Consider the following 15,943-nt stretch of genomic DNA (forward strand, 5'->3'; position numbering starts at 1 on the left):
TATGTATGAGTGGGTAATAGCATATTTGGATATGAATTTATTGTTCACAAAGCATTATGGTTTTATAGTTAAAATTGTTGTAGAGAACCATTGGAAGTGGAAAAAAAAAAAAGCTAAAATATAAAATCACTACGTCAGTTTTGCAATAAATACATGACGATAGTTTCAACGAAACCGTGATCTTTATAGTTGATAGACGACTGTATTTTAACAGTCAGTCATCTTTAGGGATAATAGATGACGATTTTTTTTAAAATCGTCGTCTTTTCAGCTAATACACGACGTTTTTCAACAAAACCGTCGTCTATAGATATCTATAGACGACGGTTTTAAAAGAACCGTCGTCTTTACATATAATAGACGACGGTTCTTTCATAAAAACCGTCGTCTTTACAACTAATAGACGACGGTTCTTTTAAAAACCGTCGTCTTTACATGTAATAGACGACGGTTAATTACCGTCGTAATTTGACATTTAAAAAGACGACTGTCGATTTAACGACGATTTGAAAAAGAAAAAGACGACGGTGTTTCCCCGTCGTCTATTTCAATTTTTGTAGTAGTGTCTTTTAGAAATTCTTAGTGAAAAAAAAGAGGAGAGATTCACTATTATACCCAATATAGGAGCTCAAATTATAAAAAGAAAAAAACGTATATGAAATGGACTTTAGAAACACACCCAAAGCCCATTTACAACAGTCAATAGGGCATCAAAGTAATTTAAGAATCAAAATTAAATTTAATAGGGCCAGCTGTCTTTTTTTGGATTTGTTTATAGAAATTAAATTGTGTATGGTTTATCTATATTATTAGTACTAAGAATGGGTATATGACTAAATATCTCAACTAAGATATTAAATGCCGATATTATCGGCGTTATTATCCCGATAATGTCGGTTTTTTGGGGGGCCGATATTTTCGCAACTATCCATGGAGTTATCGTCAATATATCGATATTTTTATCGATAATATCGGGGACGATAATTTCAACATTTTTATGAATGATTTGGGCAATATATGAAACCCAAAAATACATGAATTTTTTTGAAAAGCCTCCCCTATTGCGCATAGAGGGATTCGAACCCCTCCCCTCTATCAACAGCCACATCGCCTTATCCATCTCACTGAGGATGTGTTTGTGATTATATTTTTGGCGTGTAATATTTATAACGTCTTTAAAATGTCTGCAAGCTAATATTTATTATCTAGGATAAATTTCGATATTGAAAAAAACACCAAGGGGATTCGAACCCCTCCCATTTTATTCCTTCAACACCTTAACCACCATATCACTTATGTTTTTGTGAAAATATGCTAAAATATTTATATATATACATGGTTTTGTTTTGAATTCTTTTTGCAAGAAACAAATTTTCACATGAGATGAGAATGACTACTCTTCACAATATACTTACTCTACACATAGAGATGATGAAGATAGTGAAAATTTTGAACCTCATAGGAACACTATGTGGTACTAAGTCACTCATGTATCTTACTGACACTGTGTTGGAAATTGATGATATTGATGTCCTCCGTGCGGAACCTTTTGTTGGTGACCCACCCCCCAGTTTCAAGGCTATGCTGATTGGATCTTCCATCTTTGAGTCTTCTCCAAAGCAACCAGCTGATTTGGTTGATGAGAAATTTGAGATTGATGTTGGCGATTATGAGATTTTGGAGACCCCTAATGGCCCTTCGGTGAGATTTTCTGACAAAATCAAGGAAAAACTGTATCGGCCTTGGAGGAACGCCCTTATTATCAAATTGGTGGGGAAATCTCATACCTTCAACTTTGTCCAAACCCGGCTTAAACAGAGATGGAACCCCAAGGGCCCTATGCAACTTGTGGATCTCGACAATGATTTTTTCATTGTCAGATTTGTGTTGGAACAAGATCTGCAAAAGGTTATTACTGGTGGACCATGGGTGGTGGCTGGTCAGTATGTAGCGATGCAGCGATGGAGGCCAGGCTTTTGTGCTTCAACGGAAAATATTGATCGCCTAACGGTTTGGGTTAGATTGACAGGTATGTACGTGGAATTTTTGAAAGCTGAAACTGTGAAGATTATTGGTGATTTGCTGGGCACAACCTATAAGGTGGATGCTCACACCGTTGGGCAATCCAGGGGCAAATATGCCCGCGTGTGTGTGGAAATAGATACTAGTAAGCCTTTACTTCCGTCTGTGGAAATTGAAGGTAAGATTGTGAGGTTGGAATATGAAAATTTACCTGTAATATGCTTTAAATGTGGTAGAATTGGTCACGGACAAGAAAATTGTGTGGAGAATTCTAAGGCTGGTCAAGGTGATACTAGTATGGGACAAGCTAAGACTTGTAATCCCATTCGGAGGGATAAGGGTCCAGATGTACAGGTCCGGATTGATGGCAAGGAACCTCCTCTTGTTGAAAACTCTGAGGAACCCCCTCCGGGGTTTGGGCCCTGGAATCTAGTCACCAATAGGAGATTTGGTAAGAAAAAGGCTATGAATATAGAGGACAAATCTGGGTCGAAAAATTTGCATGAGCGGCATTCTGGCTCCCGTTTTCAGGTTTTTCAAGAAGAAGAGGTCACTGGTGATCAGGGGATTTTTGTGAAGCTGACGGAAAATAAAAACAAGAAGATTTCTTCAAACGGTAAAAAAGTGGAGTTGCCGCTTAAAGGAAGCTCTCAGCCAGTGTCCAATGGTGTGGTCAAGAAGAAAGTTGGAAGACCAAGGAAAATTCTAACTGATATCTCTAATAGTGTTTTTGGTGGAAAAATTTGTCAGGGGACCAAAGACAAGCCTAGTACCTCCACTATTGTGGGCACTGCTAAGCTTGGCCCCCACGATCCTGTTTCTATGACGCACTCTCTTCTGGAGGTGCATAAGGATATTGTGAAGGCTGTTTTTGATGACACTGACAGAGTCTCTCTTGAAAGTGCTTTTATCCGATTGAAGGATCGTGGTGGAGTTGTGCTGGGACACCAACCTCCAATTACCTTGCAGTCGCTGGAGGGCAGTGGGGTGCAGACTGATGACGGGGAGGATCCCCTAGCTTCTATGGTCCCTCAAAGCCTACTGGAATCCATGGATGAAGGTGATGCATGTGTGACTATGGCCCAGAAGGCGCTGAACTGTGACGAAGCATCACCCTCCATTTCTGTGGAGGAAATGCAAGTGTCTTAGAAGCTTTTTGCTTCAGGTAACCTTTCTCATCCTTTCTTAGTTTTTTATGATGATAAAACTAATGGTTTGGAATGTTAGAGGGGCTGGTGGTAAGGGCTTTTCCGGTACCATCACTCACCTAAAAAGAATGCATAATTTTGATGTCTTGGCGATTATGGAACCAAGGATTAGGGGCAGGAGAGCTGCTAATGTCATTAAAAGGCTGCCCTTCAATCAACATCTGGTTGTGGAGGCTAATGGTTTTTCTGGTGGCATTTGGCTATTGTGGAATGACGACAAGCTACATGTGCAACTCATGGTGTCAATGAGCCAAGCCTGTACTGTTTTAGTCTCTGGGTATGGTGTTCAGAATTGGCTTTTGACTGTTGTTTATGGGAGTCCTTGTTCTAGGATAAGAGAGGCTCTCTAGAATCACCTGGCTGACATTGGGGATAACAACTCTCTACCTTGGCTCATTAGTGGGGATTTCAATGAAACTACTTCGTTGGAAGAATGTAAAGGTGGGAGATCCCAGTTTAAACCTAGGGGGCTCGCTAATTGGATTCATAATTTTGATCTTGTGGATTTAGGGTTCCTTGGCAGCCCCTTTACTTGGACTAATAAAAGGGAGAGTGGTAAAACCATATGGAAGAGACTTGATAGGAGTCTATGCACTCTGAACTGGAGAGTATTGTTTCCTGAGGCTTTTATCAAGCACCTTCCTCGTATTAATTCTGATCATAATCCTATGTTGTTATGCTTGGACAGCCATCATATTCCCCATCCTGAGCTCAAGCCTTTCAGATTTGAGGCCATGTGGTTGCAACATAATGAGTACAATAAGTTCGTTTCTTCGGCTTGGCCTGCTAGAAATTCTTGTATTCTCCATAAAATCCAGGAGTTTACTTCGTCCATTGTGACGTGGAATAAAGAGACCTTTGGCAGTCTTTTCCAGAGGAAGAGAAGAATTATTGCTAGACTTGATGGCATCCAAAGAGCCTTGATCTCTAAATCTAGTTCCTTTTTAGCTCAGCTGGAGAAGGATCTTTCTTCTGAATATAATGCTATTCTTCTTCAAGAGGAGACTTTTTGGCACCAAAAATCCAGGAATCTTTGGCTTCGGGAGGGCGACAGAAATACTAAATTTTTTCATCTTTCTACTATTATTCGCAGAAGGAGGAACAAAATTGAAGGCCTTGAAAATGAAAATGGGGATTGGTCTTATGATAAGTTTGGTATTCATGAAATTGTGGTCAATTATTTTGTGGAGCTGTTTACTGCCAAGAAATTACAGCACTTTGACACCTATCACATAACTTTTCCTATCATTGATCCTAGTAGAATGGTGGCACTGAATAGAGAGGTGATGGATGTGGAAATTAAGGAAAGTCTCTTTGCCATTGGGAAACTAAAGGCTCCAGGGCCTGATGGCCTTCCTGCTGGGTTTTTTCAACATTCTTGGGACTTATGTGGCAATGATATCATTCACTTTGTGAGGAATTGTTTTGAGACCGGTAGAATTCCCGACGGCCTGAACCACACCTTTATCTCTCTCATTCCGAAAGTGGAGAAACCTTTGAGTATGAAACAGTTACGGCCTATTAGCCTTTGCAACACCTTGTATAAAGTTGTCTCTAAGATTCTTGTGGCGAGGCTTCGTCCGTTGATGCCCAATTTGGTTGGACCTACCCAAGTTAGCTTTGTTCCTGGAAGGCAAATAACGGACAATATTATTATCGCTCAGGAAACTTTTCACAAATTCAGGAAGACCAAAGGTAAAAAGGGCTTCATGGCTTGGAAAATTGACTTGGCTAAAGCCTATGATAGGCTTCAATGGAACTTTATCAAGCGGGTGCTTATGGAGATTGGTATTCATGGTAAATTCCTGGACTTAATTATGTCTTGCGTCTGTTCAGTGACCTTCCAGGCTATCATTAATGGGGAAAATACAGTTGGTTTTACCCCCCAAAGTGGCATTAGACAAGGTGACCCGTTGTCCCCTTATTTGTTTGTCCTCTGTATGGAGAAGCTTTCTCATATGATTACCCAAAGTATTGAGGGCCGTACGTGGAAGCCGGTGCCTGTTTCCAAGCAGGGCCCTTTTATCTCCCACCTTTTCTTTGCTGATGACTTGATCCTGTTTGCTGAGGCTTCTCCTAGGCAGGCAAGACTCATGAGAGAGTGCTTGGATGTTTTCTGCAGTATGTCTGGTCATATGGTGAGTTATGAGAAGTCTCAAGTTCTATGCTCTCCTAATGTGAAAAGAAGTGATGCTTTGCTTTTGGCTCAGACTTGTGGTTCCCCGTTGACTCAGGACCTTGGGAAATACCTTGGTGTTCCCTTAATTCATAACCGCATCAATAAAGCCACCTATTGGGAGGTTATTGATAAAGTTAAGAAACGGCTGACAGGTTGGAAAAGTGCTACTCTATCGATGGCTGGAAGGATGACGTTGATTCAGGCGGTTTCTTCATCTATTCCTACATACTCTATGCAAACCTCTAAACTTCCTATGACAGTGTGCCATGAGCTGGACCGTTTGAACAGAAACTTCCTCTGGGGCTCTACTGATAGCAAAAAGAAAGTCCACCTTGTGAGTTGGGAGAAGGTTTCTCGGCCTAAACACCTTGGTGGGCTGGGGCTTAAGAAAGCCATTGTTGTTAATCAATCCCTGCTTGCTAAAGCTGGTTGGAGGATTCTTCAACACCATCATGGCCTTTGGATTGATGTTGTGAATGGGAAATATCTGAAAGGTAAAAAGGTGACTGAGGTTAAAAAAAAGGATTTTATGGATTCTTCCTCTACTTGGAAAGGAAATTTATATGGGACTCAGGCCTTGTCCACGGGTTTGAAGTATAGATTGGGTGATGGGTGCTCTGTTTTGTTTTGGACTGACCCTTGGATTGATACTGAGTCGCTCCAAAGGTATGCCTGCCACCCCCTTACTCTTGATCATTTGCATGAGAAGGTTAGTGATTTCATCACTAATGGTGAATGGAATTTTCCTAAACTTAACATATGGCTCCCTACTGAGATTGTCACCAAGATATCTTGTCTCCATGTTTCAGCCCCTGGTGTGGTTACTGATAAACTTATTTGGGCTGCAAACTCTAATGGTCGTTTCTCTGTGAGCTCTGCTTACTCTGCTCTTATCCAGGATGATTGTGTGGACCATTGGCAATGGGATTTCATTTGGAATCTGACCCTCCCCCCCAAAATTAAAACTTTTCTATGGACTTTGTGCCATGGCAGAATTCTTACTAATGAAGCTCGAAGGAGTAAAGGTCTCTCTCTTGATGCTTGCTGCCATATCTGTAAGTGGCCTTCTGAATCTATTTCCCATCTTCTCAGGCTTTGCCCCAATGCCATGCTTGTCTGGAATTCCATGGGTCTTAGTGAGCCTATCCGGCAATCCTTTAATTTTAATTTGTGGGATTGGATTTTCTTTAATCTGAACGATGGTAAGAGTTGTTATAATCAATTGCAATGGAATGTTGTGTTTGGTTTTGCTGTGTGGCACATATGGAAAAACCGCTGCATGGAGACCTTTGAAGATAATCAGTCCCACTTCTCTTTCTGGTACCTATGTTTGTCAAGCTGCCAATGAGTGGATCTGTACCAATTCGGTGACCAATAGGAAGGCTGCTAAGGTTGAGGTTCTTATTACTTGGAATTTTCCTCCTGTTGGTTGGTGGAAACTAAATACTGATGGCTGCAGGAAAGGTGAGGAAGGGATTATTGGTGCTGGTGGTATTATCAGAAATGCCAATGTGGACTGGGTTGGTGGATTCTCTGCTAATATTGGGAGGGGGTCTGTTTTACAAGCTGAGTTATGGGCCATCCTCTATGGATTGCGGCTTGCTAACCAATCGAATTATTTTCCCCTTATTGTGGAGTCTGATTCCTGTTTGGCGGTGGACCTCGTGAATGCGCCTAGTTGTGACCCTCTTCACCCTTTGTTCACTCTTATCTCTAGTTGTAAAGCTAGCATGACTGGTGGTGTTTGTCGTATTCATCATGTCTTCAGAGAAAGCAATTCAGTTGCTGATATGCTTGCTTCTATTGGGGTCACCAAGCCTTTGGGTCTCCATACTTGGGTTACTGCTCCTGTTGCTGTCAATCAGTTAATCTTCAAGGATATGTGTAGGGTGTGCTTACCCAGACTTATTGTTCCTTAGTGTTTTGTTGGGCCTTGCCCTCCTCTTTACCAAAAAAAAAAAATGTATAAAGTGTAAAATATTGTAGTAATCCATTATATATAAATGATTATGGTGTGTTTAATCTTCTTTCATTAATTACTACATATTTTCTACACTTACAGTGTTTGCCAGCTCGCTATATAATCAACTTAAATCAGTTAAATCCATCATGCAATGCATTTCCTTCCAATTTTTTTGTGATAAACTAATAGATAATTGACTAAATAAACATCCTGCAAAGTTTCAATAAAAATTTCCAAGTTTTTCTTACAATTTCTGTGGTTTTTATTCAATTTTTATCGATATCGATAATATCCCGATATTTCCATCGACATTTCCGTGTTTTTGGACTACCGATATTTCCGATATCATCGATATTTTAGACCTTGATCTCAACAACAACAAAAAAGTGTTGGATGGAAAGTAAAAAATTACAAGTTAATTAAGAAAATATGCATGTACTACCTCGTCACCACTATCACTACCTCTAGTAACCAACAAGCTTTCCATAGCCATCACTCCAATCATGTACACCAATATTACAAATATATATATTTGCAGTAGATTGGAAAGTTGATCAAGTAAACCATGACCCTCTCCTAGACATAAGGTGAAGGGTTAACCCATCTCTTTGCTTGATATGTCCTTTGAAAAGTAGTTCTGCCAACTCAAGGACGGACCCAGGATTTCAAAATGGCGTTGGTTAAATTTACCTTACGTACAAACTGTTGGGACCCAAAACCTAATTTGGAAAAGGTAAGGAAATAGCAATTGGAAATAAAAGGAAGAAAACAAATTTTTCATTTCATGCCTTTCTCAGAAACAACGAGAAGGATATATACAGACTCTCAAATGCCAAATGGCCACAAGCCAGCCAGATGACAACTAATTACCTACAAATAAGGAACACTACTAGCCTTTATTCTTATTGGAAATAGATAGGTGATAAACTAGTGATAGGGTCCTAACAATCCAGCCCCCTAAGAATAAACCTGCTCTCAAGTTTGGAAGGAAGGAAAATGGGTTTCAATGTCCAATGCATCCTCCCATGTAGCATCCTCAGTGGGTAAGCATGCCCATTGTATCAGCCATCAAGTCACATGCTTGTTTTGACGCTTGAAAATGCCTCAATCCAGGATTTTGGCGGGTGTCCAACTGACTGCACCATCAGAAATGGGTGGTAAGGTAGGAACCACGGAAGAGCCAAGTTTCTTTTTAAGCAATGAGACATGGAAGACATTGTGGATTTTGGCAGTGACTAGCAACGCCAGTTTATACGCTATAGTCCCTACACAAGAAGTGATCTAGAAGGTACCGTAATTGCGAAGAGCGAGTTTAGGAGACTGAGAGCCGCGGAGAGTGGCTTGGCGATTCGTTTGGAGCTACAAATACACCCAGTCACCTATATGAAATTCACGCTCAGTCCTGTGTTTATATGCAAAATACTTCATCCTTTCTTGAGCCGTCAACAAGGTCTGGCGAAGTTGGTAAAGTATGGAATCACGCTCTCTCGGTGTTGTATCAACTGCATTCACATCAGAAGTTCCAGGTATGTAAGAAATTATGGAAGGAGGAGATTTTCCATAAACAGCCTCAAACGGAGTCTTCGTTATGGCGGAGTGGTAAGTGGAATTGTACCCCCATTCAGCCACAATGACCTTTTTGTGCTCGGGTACCTCGTGATACTCCAGAAAACGCTCCACCATAGCCAACCACCCCATATCCAATTTCATCAGCTTCATATTGGATTAAGAATGATTAGGAAAGTTTGGTGATATCGTACTCATTGGAACTAAGTACGGATGGATATACGGCGGCGGTTGAACCATGGAGGGTGTGTATGTTGAAAAAAAAAAAGGAAATGGAGGTAGCGTGGTATAGTTGCTTGATGTGGCCATATAGGGCAGACTTGTAATCAGACAAGATCCTCTCTGAAAAGTCAGATTAGAAGGTGCCCCCATGGCCACGGGCGGTAAATTGATCAGAATTGGTGATGAAAAAACCCACATTAGATGTCGATATTCTCTTGGATGGTTGGGAATAGAGGAGTGTGTTTGAGAGAATCGTGTTGGGTCCTTCGCCTACGAAAGTCCCAAAAACCGTTAGACCCAGCGAGGATATCGGACTCTGTTGCGCTGGTGAAACTGAGCTTAGCCTATCCACTCATATGGACGATGGCTGCGGAGCTCGTGTTTGTAAATTACGTAGCTCGTCCATTATCATTTTCTAAAAGGCAACTTGCTGAGCCTATTGCGTGGTCAAAGACAATAGCGTCTCCAAAACTTCTGTCATATTTGTCTGAAGGTCATGGTGGACACTAAATTCTGCACCTCGTGGATTTGGGCTTCCCATAGCTCCTTTTGAACGTCAAGCTCTACCTCCGCTATGGCAACGACCTCTATTGAGGTAGTCGCCTGATGTTTCTTGCCCATAAGACGTAACTTGGCTCTGATACCAAATGTTGGGACCCAAAACCTAATTTGGAAAAGGTAAGGAAATAGCAATTGGGAATAAAAGGAAGAAAACAACTTTTTCATTTCATGCCTTTCTCAGAAACAACAAGAAGGATATTTACAGACTCTCAAATGCCAGATGGCAACAAGCCAGCTAAATGACAACTAATTCCCTACAAATAAGGAACACTGCTAGCCTTTATTCTTAATGGAAATAGATAGGTGATAAACTAGTGATGGGGTCCTAACAAAACTAATTGAAAACTCAACGCTGCGAGTAAATTTCATTGATAACAAAAAAATATATAAGGGGACATAATGAGCCTTACCCCTTAAATAACACTTATATAAGTTGCACCCTTCGAGTCTTCACAGCATTAAAATCACTAATTATTGATTCAATATCTAATTAAAATCCCTAATTGACAATTCATACAAGCAAGCTAGAACACCAAAATCAAAAAATCTAATTGATAAACCTTAATTGTAAATCCCTAATTGATACTTCATAAACCCTAAATAATCCCCAAATTTTCAAAAGAAAATAAGATGAAGAATGGAAGATTACCTTAGTTTGCTTTAATTAAGTCTGAGGACATGCATAATTTTCCTTTTTGTTGAAGAGCAGGAGTTAGCCGCTAGCGGATGGTCTGCTACTACGCAAGAGATAGAGGGAATTCTTTTTTCTTTTTTTGGTAAAGGAGAGAGGGAATGTTTGTGCCTAGTGTAGTGATTTTGGAATAGTTCAGTTAATAATTGTGGGATTTAGTTCTTTTTATTTATTTGTTGGCCAGCTTAGACGTAATGGGATTAGTTAATAATATTTTATTTGGGTGTTCAGCCTAATTCTAGTGGGATTAGTTAATAATATTTTATTTGGATGACCTAGGCTAGAGTATTAATTTAGTCTTAAAACAAAAACAATTTGCCCGGGCTTTAGCCCAGGTTAGTCCCCATTTTAGCATACTTTTTTATTCCCTGATACAAGAAATATTGGAAAGCGGAGAATCGAACCTAGGATTTTGAGTGTAAGTGATAAATGTTCTTTAACACTTGATCTGTATACAAGCCCCTGCGTACCTTTTTTTTTCTTCCGAGAATCAAGATTTCATTCAAAAAAACTCAAGAAGAGATACATCTGCAGAAAAAGAAGATAGCAACCATGTAGGTGCTTCCTCAGTCCAAGAAACAAAATCATTAAATAAAAAGTTTTAAAGCAAAGTGGAAAACCTCAAAAGTTTGAGAGGCAAATTTATAATTAAGTCTAACAATATCATATCATTAGAGACACCACCAACGGAAAATAGTGCGTCAACTTAAAATTGGGCCGCACATGAAGAAAGAAGCCCCATGAACATTTGCAACCAAAACTTAGTTACTTTCTTTAAAGCAATATACATAGCTAGATAAAGTAGGGACAAAGAAAAACCATTGGTAAACAGAAAACTTATTATATATACAGTGGAGATGTTGTATTTTCTTTCTTTATTATTTATTATTTTGGTTTTTTGATTTGGCGGGAAATGATCTTGGAGGGAGGAAGCCAGGACGTGGCCATGGAAAGCAGTGTTACTGTGAAATGTGTACAAAGTATTGAGCAAAGAGGGGACATAAAGTCATGCATGGCATGTGCAAAGCAGGTGTCGGTGGAAGCATTTGCAGAGAATTAAGCCCCCTTTTTTTTTCCACAATGCTTTGATTAATTGAGCTCATTTGAAGAAACCAACTTCCTCTTTTTGGTTGGTTGGGTTGGTGTGGTGCACATTTTAAGACTTGCTTGAATCACCATTTTAAAGACATCATCTTCTTCTTCTTCTTCTTCACAACACAAACACAATTATGATTTTTCCAAGTCGACATCAATGCATCATGTGTAAAAGCTGTGCAATCTGGTAGGGTAGGGGTCAAACGTGTTAGCTATGGAGAACACTGGCGGGGCAGGTTAGGGTAGGGTATGGATCTCATTGGATAGGCAAGGCCCCCCTATATGTTTCTTCTTCTCTTCTTGAAATGAATGAGTCTGCATAATGTAACCTACCCACCATAAGCAGGAAAACTTTCTTGTAACGGGGTTTGACATCATCATCAGCCAATAATGCAATGATACATGGAAAAGTTATCCCGTGTGTTATGAAAAAATTATCGCATTGCATGAAAGTCTCTCTCCACCATAAGATACATGAATTTAACAAACTTCATAACCCTAATATAATTCTGTAACATATAAAAGAAAAATAAAAGTTTAGAGTCAAAATTAAATACCGAGTGTAGAAAGAAAAGAAGACTAAACTTTGTCAAAAGAATGTTTTGAAAATTAAGCGAGTAATAAAGAAGGTGAAGATGAATCCAATAGGATTGGACCCATCCCTGTCCTTAACAGTAGATTCGAGTAAACCTAAATCACGAGATTCCCAGTAGTGATTTATTCGTCGGGCTCTGTTTTCTGTCTTGTGTTTGGAAAAAGAATGCAGAAAAAGCAATAACTACTGTATTTATTGAGTACTAATGTTAGGTGCAATTTGAACCCATTCTCCCATTCATTGATGAATGCAATATTTTTTTTATCCCACCACCCCCAAAAGAGAAAACGCGTTCAACCTCTTTAGGTTATTGAGGTTAGCCTGAATGACGATGTTTTTGTTTTTTTATACAAGAGATATTATAAACTACAAGGGGAGAGGGTTACTCAAACACACACTGTCAAATCCTTTTTCATTGGGTTAAACCCCGTTAGAGCCTAAATGACGAGGTTCGGATTCGATTAAGGCAAAAGTTCGATATTCTTCATTGTAACAAAAACATAAAAATAAAGACAAAATAGAAAAAGAATGCATCGGAAAACCTGAGGCCCAAAGTTTGCAGAGCCCACAAAAACAATGTCTTCTACTGCTTGTATTGTATTGTATATTCGTATTGCCAGGAAATCTACGTAACCCAGGCTGGCTGGCTGACCTAGCTAGCTCCAATTCAAATCCCCAGTCAGCTTTGAAGATGCAAAAATGCCCTCCATAAAAAGAATCCATATGCAATCTTACATTACATCCCAACAAGGACAAAAGCATATTTTCTTGGGACTCTAATTCAATTTGAAGCTGAAGCATCACAATGCCCAACACAATTAAAAATCAAGTTAAAGAATTTAAAAAAAAGGTAGGGGTTGGAAAGTAGAGAGCTTCTTAGGAGAAGAGCTTGCATATGTTACGGAAACAACATTGTTTTGTTATTTTCATCTAATCACATTTTGATCTATAAGTTATTTTCATCTAATCACATTTTGATCTATAAAAATTCTTATAATGCGTGACAAAATATGATTAATTGAGAATAGCAAAACAGACTTCCTCTAATTCTAGCCCAAGTTCAACTTTCGAAGATGAGCAACACGACAACATAATAAGGTGAGTGGTGAGGAGGTATTTGAATGCAATTTCAGAGACTGCGTTTTGTTGTACATGCAATTGTTGACCCCCACTCTCTTACCAATCAAAACAATAGGACATGGCCTTTACTCAACAAAAGTCAACATGAAGCATTCAACATTAAACTTAAAATTGAGCATCCAATTTTCACATTTATTCACAAAATTGAACCAACTTCTCAATTTCTTTTTTCATTATCAGCTCGTTTGATAACCATTTCAATTTTAGTTTTTAATTTTTGCGGTTGTTTCTCGTCCCTCCCATCCTCCCCTCTCATCCTCTCTCTCAATCTCATCCACACTCGCATTTTCCTATATACTCTAGCATAAAAAATGAAAAATGAAAACTAAAAACTAATTGAAATGGTTATCATGCGGCCGTAAACTTACAAACAAATGAGATTTCTTTAAAAAGGTATATATCACAACATCTACATCAAAATAGAATGACACATTCCAACTTGTTTTCTCTTGCATTCCCCAAATCTGCCCACGCAAATTGAATCTCATTCTAAAAATGACAATGGAATAAGAACAAGAGAAACTACAAATGAGTAAACTTGCAAAAAACATAAACAAAACTACCAACCCAATCATAGATTTCCACCCAATATGAATTAGATAAGCCTTTCCTTTTACCCCATTTTTAAACAAGAACATGAAAACTGAAGAATTCCAGATCCCATCACAGTCCACAAACCCTAACACATATCACATAACAACAACAAGCTCCTCATAATTACTTCTTTTGTTTCTAAAATGAGATAAAAATAAAAATAAAAAAAGTAATTCTCATCAAACACCATGCGAGAATACAGAAATAAGATCATCTTACCATAATCTTACTAATCTAACCATCTTCTTTTCATTTTCCTCCGCACAATAATAGTAGAAATGAAAAAAAGAAAAGAGATTATAAAAATTTAAAAGAGAAAAAAAAAAAAATTGAATCATTGATCATCATCTTCATCAAACGAAGATCAACATCATAATAACAACAAACAATATCAGAGGCATAGAGCCGTACATCTTAGATCCTGACCGTCCCCACCGCCCAACTCCCCCTCCTCATCCAACGGCGGGAAATTGAGATCGAAGGGCAGCAGGGTCTTCCGAAACGACGACGACGCGGCGAAATCCCCGTCGTCCTCCACAACTGAAGACGATGAGTCGCAGTCGCTGTGGCAGTCCTCGGGAACAACCGGCGGGGTCCTCGGCTGTCGTTTACGCCGAGACGACTCGGCGGCAATCGTCGTAGACTGAAGCGGCTGCCGGGGCCCACTGAAAGACTCGACGGTGGAGCTGAGGCTGCTGGACGTGGGCCTCTGCGGATCGACAACCGGGTGGTCCTGAAACCCGTAACCCGACCCGAAAAGCTTCGTCTCAATGGCCTGGTCGGTCGGGTTGTTGTAGAAGGGAGGAGGGTAAGCACATGATATCGGGAAGTTGGTCTTGGCTTTGGGGCCGCGGAGGATGCGAGCAGCGGCGTCGTAGGCTCGAGCGGCGTCTTCGGCCGAGTCGAAGGTGCCGAGCCAGACCCGGGTCTTCTTCCACGGGTCTCGGATCTCGGCCGCGAACCGGCCCCACGGTCTTTTTCGGACCCCCCGATACCGGACCTCGTTGGCGATATTGGGCCTGGATCCGGCGGGTTCTGCCGGCGTCGCTGCTGCGGCTCTGGCGGCGGCTCCTCTGCCCCTCCTCATGGCCAAGAATCGAGGGTTTTTTCAGGGTCTGATGGTCATAGAAAGAATTGGGTCTGGGAGAGATTTGGAAGATGAAAATCGAGAGATGGGTTTTGCAGAGAGATTGAGATTGAGAGAGAGAGAGAGAGAGGATATGGGGAGGTTTTTTTGAGGGATGGGTGGGAGAAGAACTGGATGGCACCAGCACCACCTTCTCTTCTACACAAAAATATATTTAATGATAATGATAAAAATAAAAAATAATTGTTTTTTTTTTATAAAAAATTTTATATATTTTTTTGGGGTTCTGGGTTCTCTGGCTGAGATGAAATTGGCTTTTTGGTAAGCTCTTTTTCCTTCTTTTCCTTCCTTCTTTGTTTCTTCCTTTCTCGATTTCTCTACCTTCTCTTGCCCCCACAAACCGACCCGGACTCAATTGCTTGCTGCTTCCTTTATCATTCTCACTCACACCAATTCTTTTTTCTTTTTTCTTTTTTGGTAAAATGTGAAATTTGTTATCGAAATTACCAAATGGCCCTTGGCTTTTCCACAATGTCTCATTCTGAATGTCCTTTGGGAATATGGAATAATTCATACTTCTTATTTTATTTTATTTTTATTTATTTTCTTTGTTTGTTGGTTTTTAGTCTATTCAAATCACCGATTTGAGTTGGGAATTTGGGTTTTCGGGTGAAATTGAAATGAAGGGATTGAGGGCCAATGAATGAAGGATGTATCATATGGAAAATAGGCAGGCAAGCAATGATTCCATGGATGGAATAATAATTTGTGGTAATTATTTTCTGGTACAAACAAGTTATCATTTCAATTCATTTCAAAGATAGTTTCTTCGTATTTCCTCTATCTTCTTGTGACAAATTCAGATCTCGCATTTCTCTTCACAATGCATTACAAATAATTTCTTTGTATATTTCCTCTATCCTTTTTACTTGCTTTCTCCTCATTTTACCAAAAAAGCATTTGTGTTTACTTGATATTTCGATAATCGATACGGTGTATTCTGCGTGTATTGTAACACGT

The 15,943-nt window shown here is 39.7% G+C and overlaps 2 protein-coding genes across 2 annotated transcripts; both read right to left on the bottom strand.

Annotated features, from left to right (window-relative positions):
- Nucleotides 1-8,476: 8,476 nt before the first annotated feature.
- On the bottom strand, nucleotides 8,477-9,091 carry LOC148295005 (uncharacterized). The gene is made up of 2 exons (XM_088252348.1): nucleotides 8,752-9,091; nucleotides 8,477-8,637 (listed from the first exon to the last, which is right to left on the bottom strand). Exons 1-2 carry the CDS (start codon nucleotides 9,089-9,091, stop codon nucleotides 8,477-8,479), a joined length of 501 nt encoding a protein of 166 aa, XP_088108474.1.
- A 4,900-nt stretch (nucleotides 9,092-13,991) lies between these two features.
- Nucleotides 13,992-15,308, bottom strand: LOC110751607 (ethylene-responsive transcription factor 3). Its single transcript, XM_021952108.2, has one exon. The coding sequence runs from the start codon at nucleotides 14,921-14,923 to the stop codon at nucleotides 14,228-14,230; it is 696 nt and encodes a 231-aa protein (XP_021807800.2). The 5' UTR covers nucleotides 14,924-15,308; the 3' UTR covers nucleotides 13,992-14,227.
- Nucleotides 15,309-15,943: the final 635 nt, after the last annotated feature.

Source organism: Prunus avium, chromosome 4, assembly GCF_965620075.1.
Source record: "Prunus avium chromosome 4, drPruAviu1.hap1.1, whole genome shotgun sequence".
Taxonomy (NCBI): domain Eukaryota; kingdom Viridiplantae; phylum Streptophyta; class Magnoliopsida; order Rosales; family Rosaceae; genus Prunus; species Prunus avium.

What these genes read in the sequence shown, in the direction of transcription:
- LOC110751607 (XM_021952108.2), bottom strand. Translation starts at nt 14,923, where the DNA reads ATGAGGAGGGGCAGAGGAGCCGCCGCCAGAGCCGCAGCAGCGACGCCG.
- LOC148295005 (XM_088252348.1), bottom strand. Translation starts at nt 9,091, where the DNA reads ATGAAGCTGATGAAATTGGATATGGGGTGGTTGGCTATGGTGGAGCGT. An exon ending in TGAGCGTGAATTTCATATAG is followed by an intron (nt 8,638 to 8,751) that starts GTGACTGGGTGT and finishes CTTCTTGTGTAG; the next exon opens with GGACTATAGCGTATAAACTG.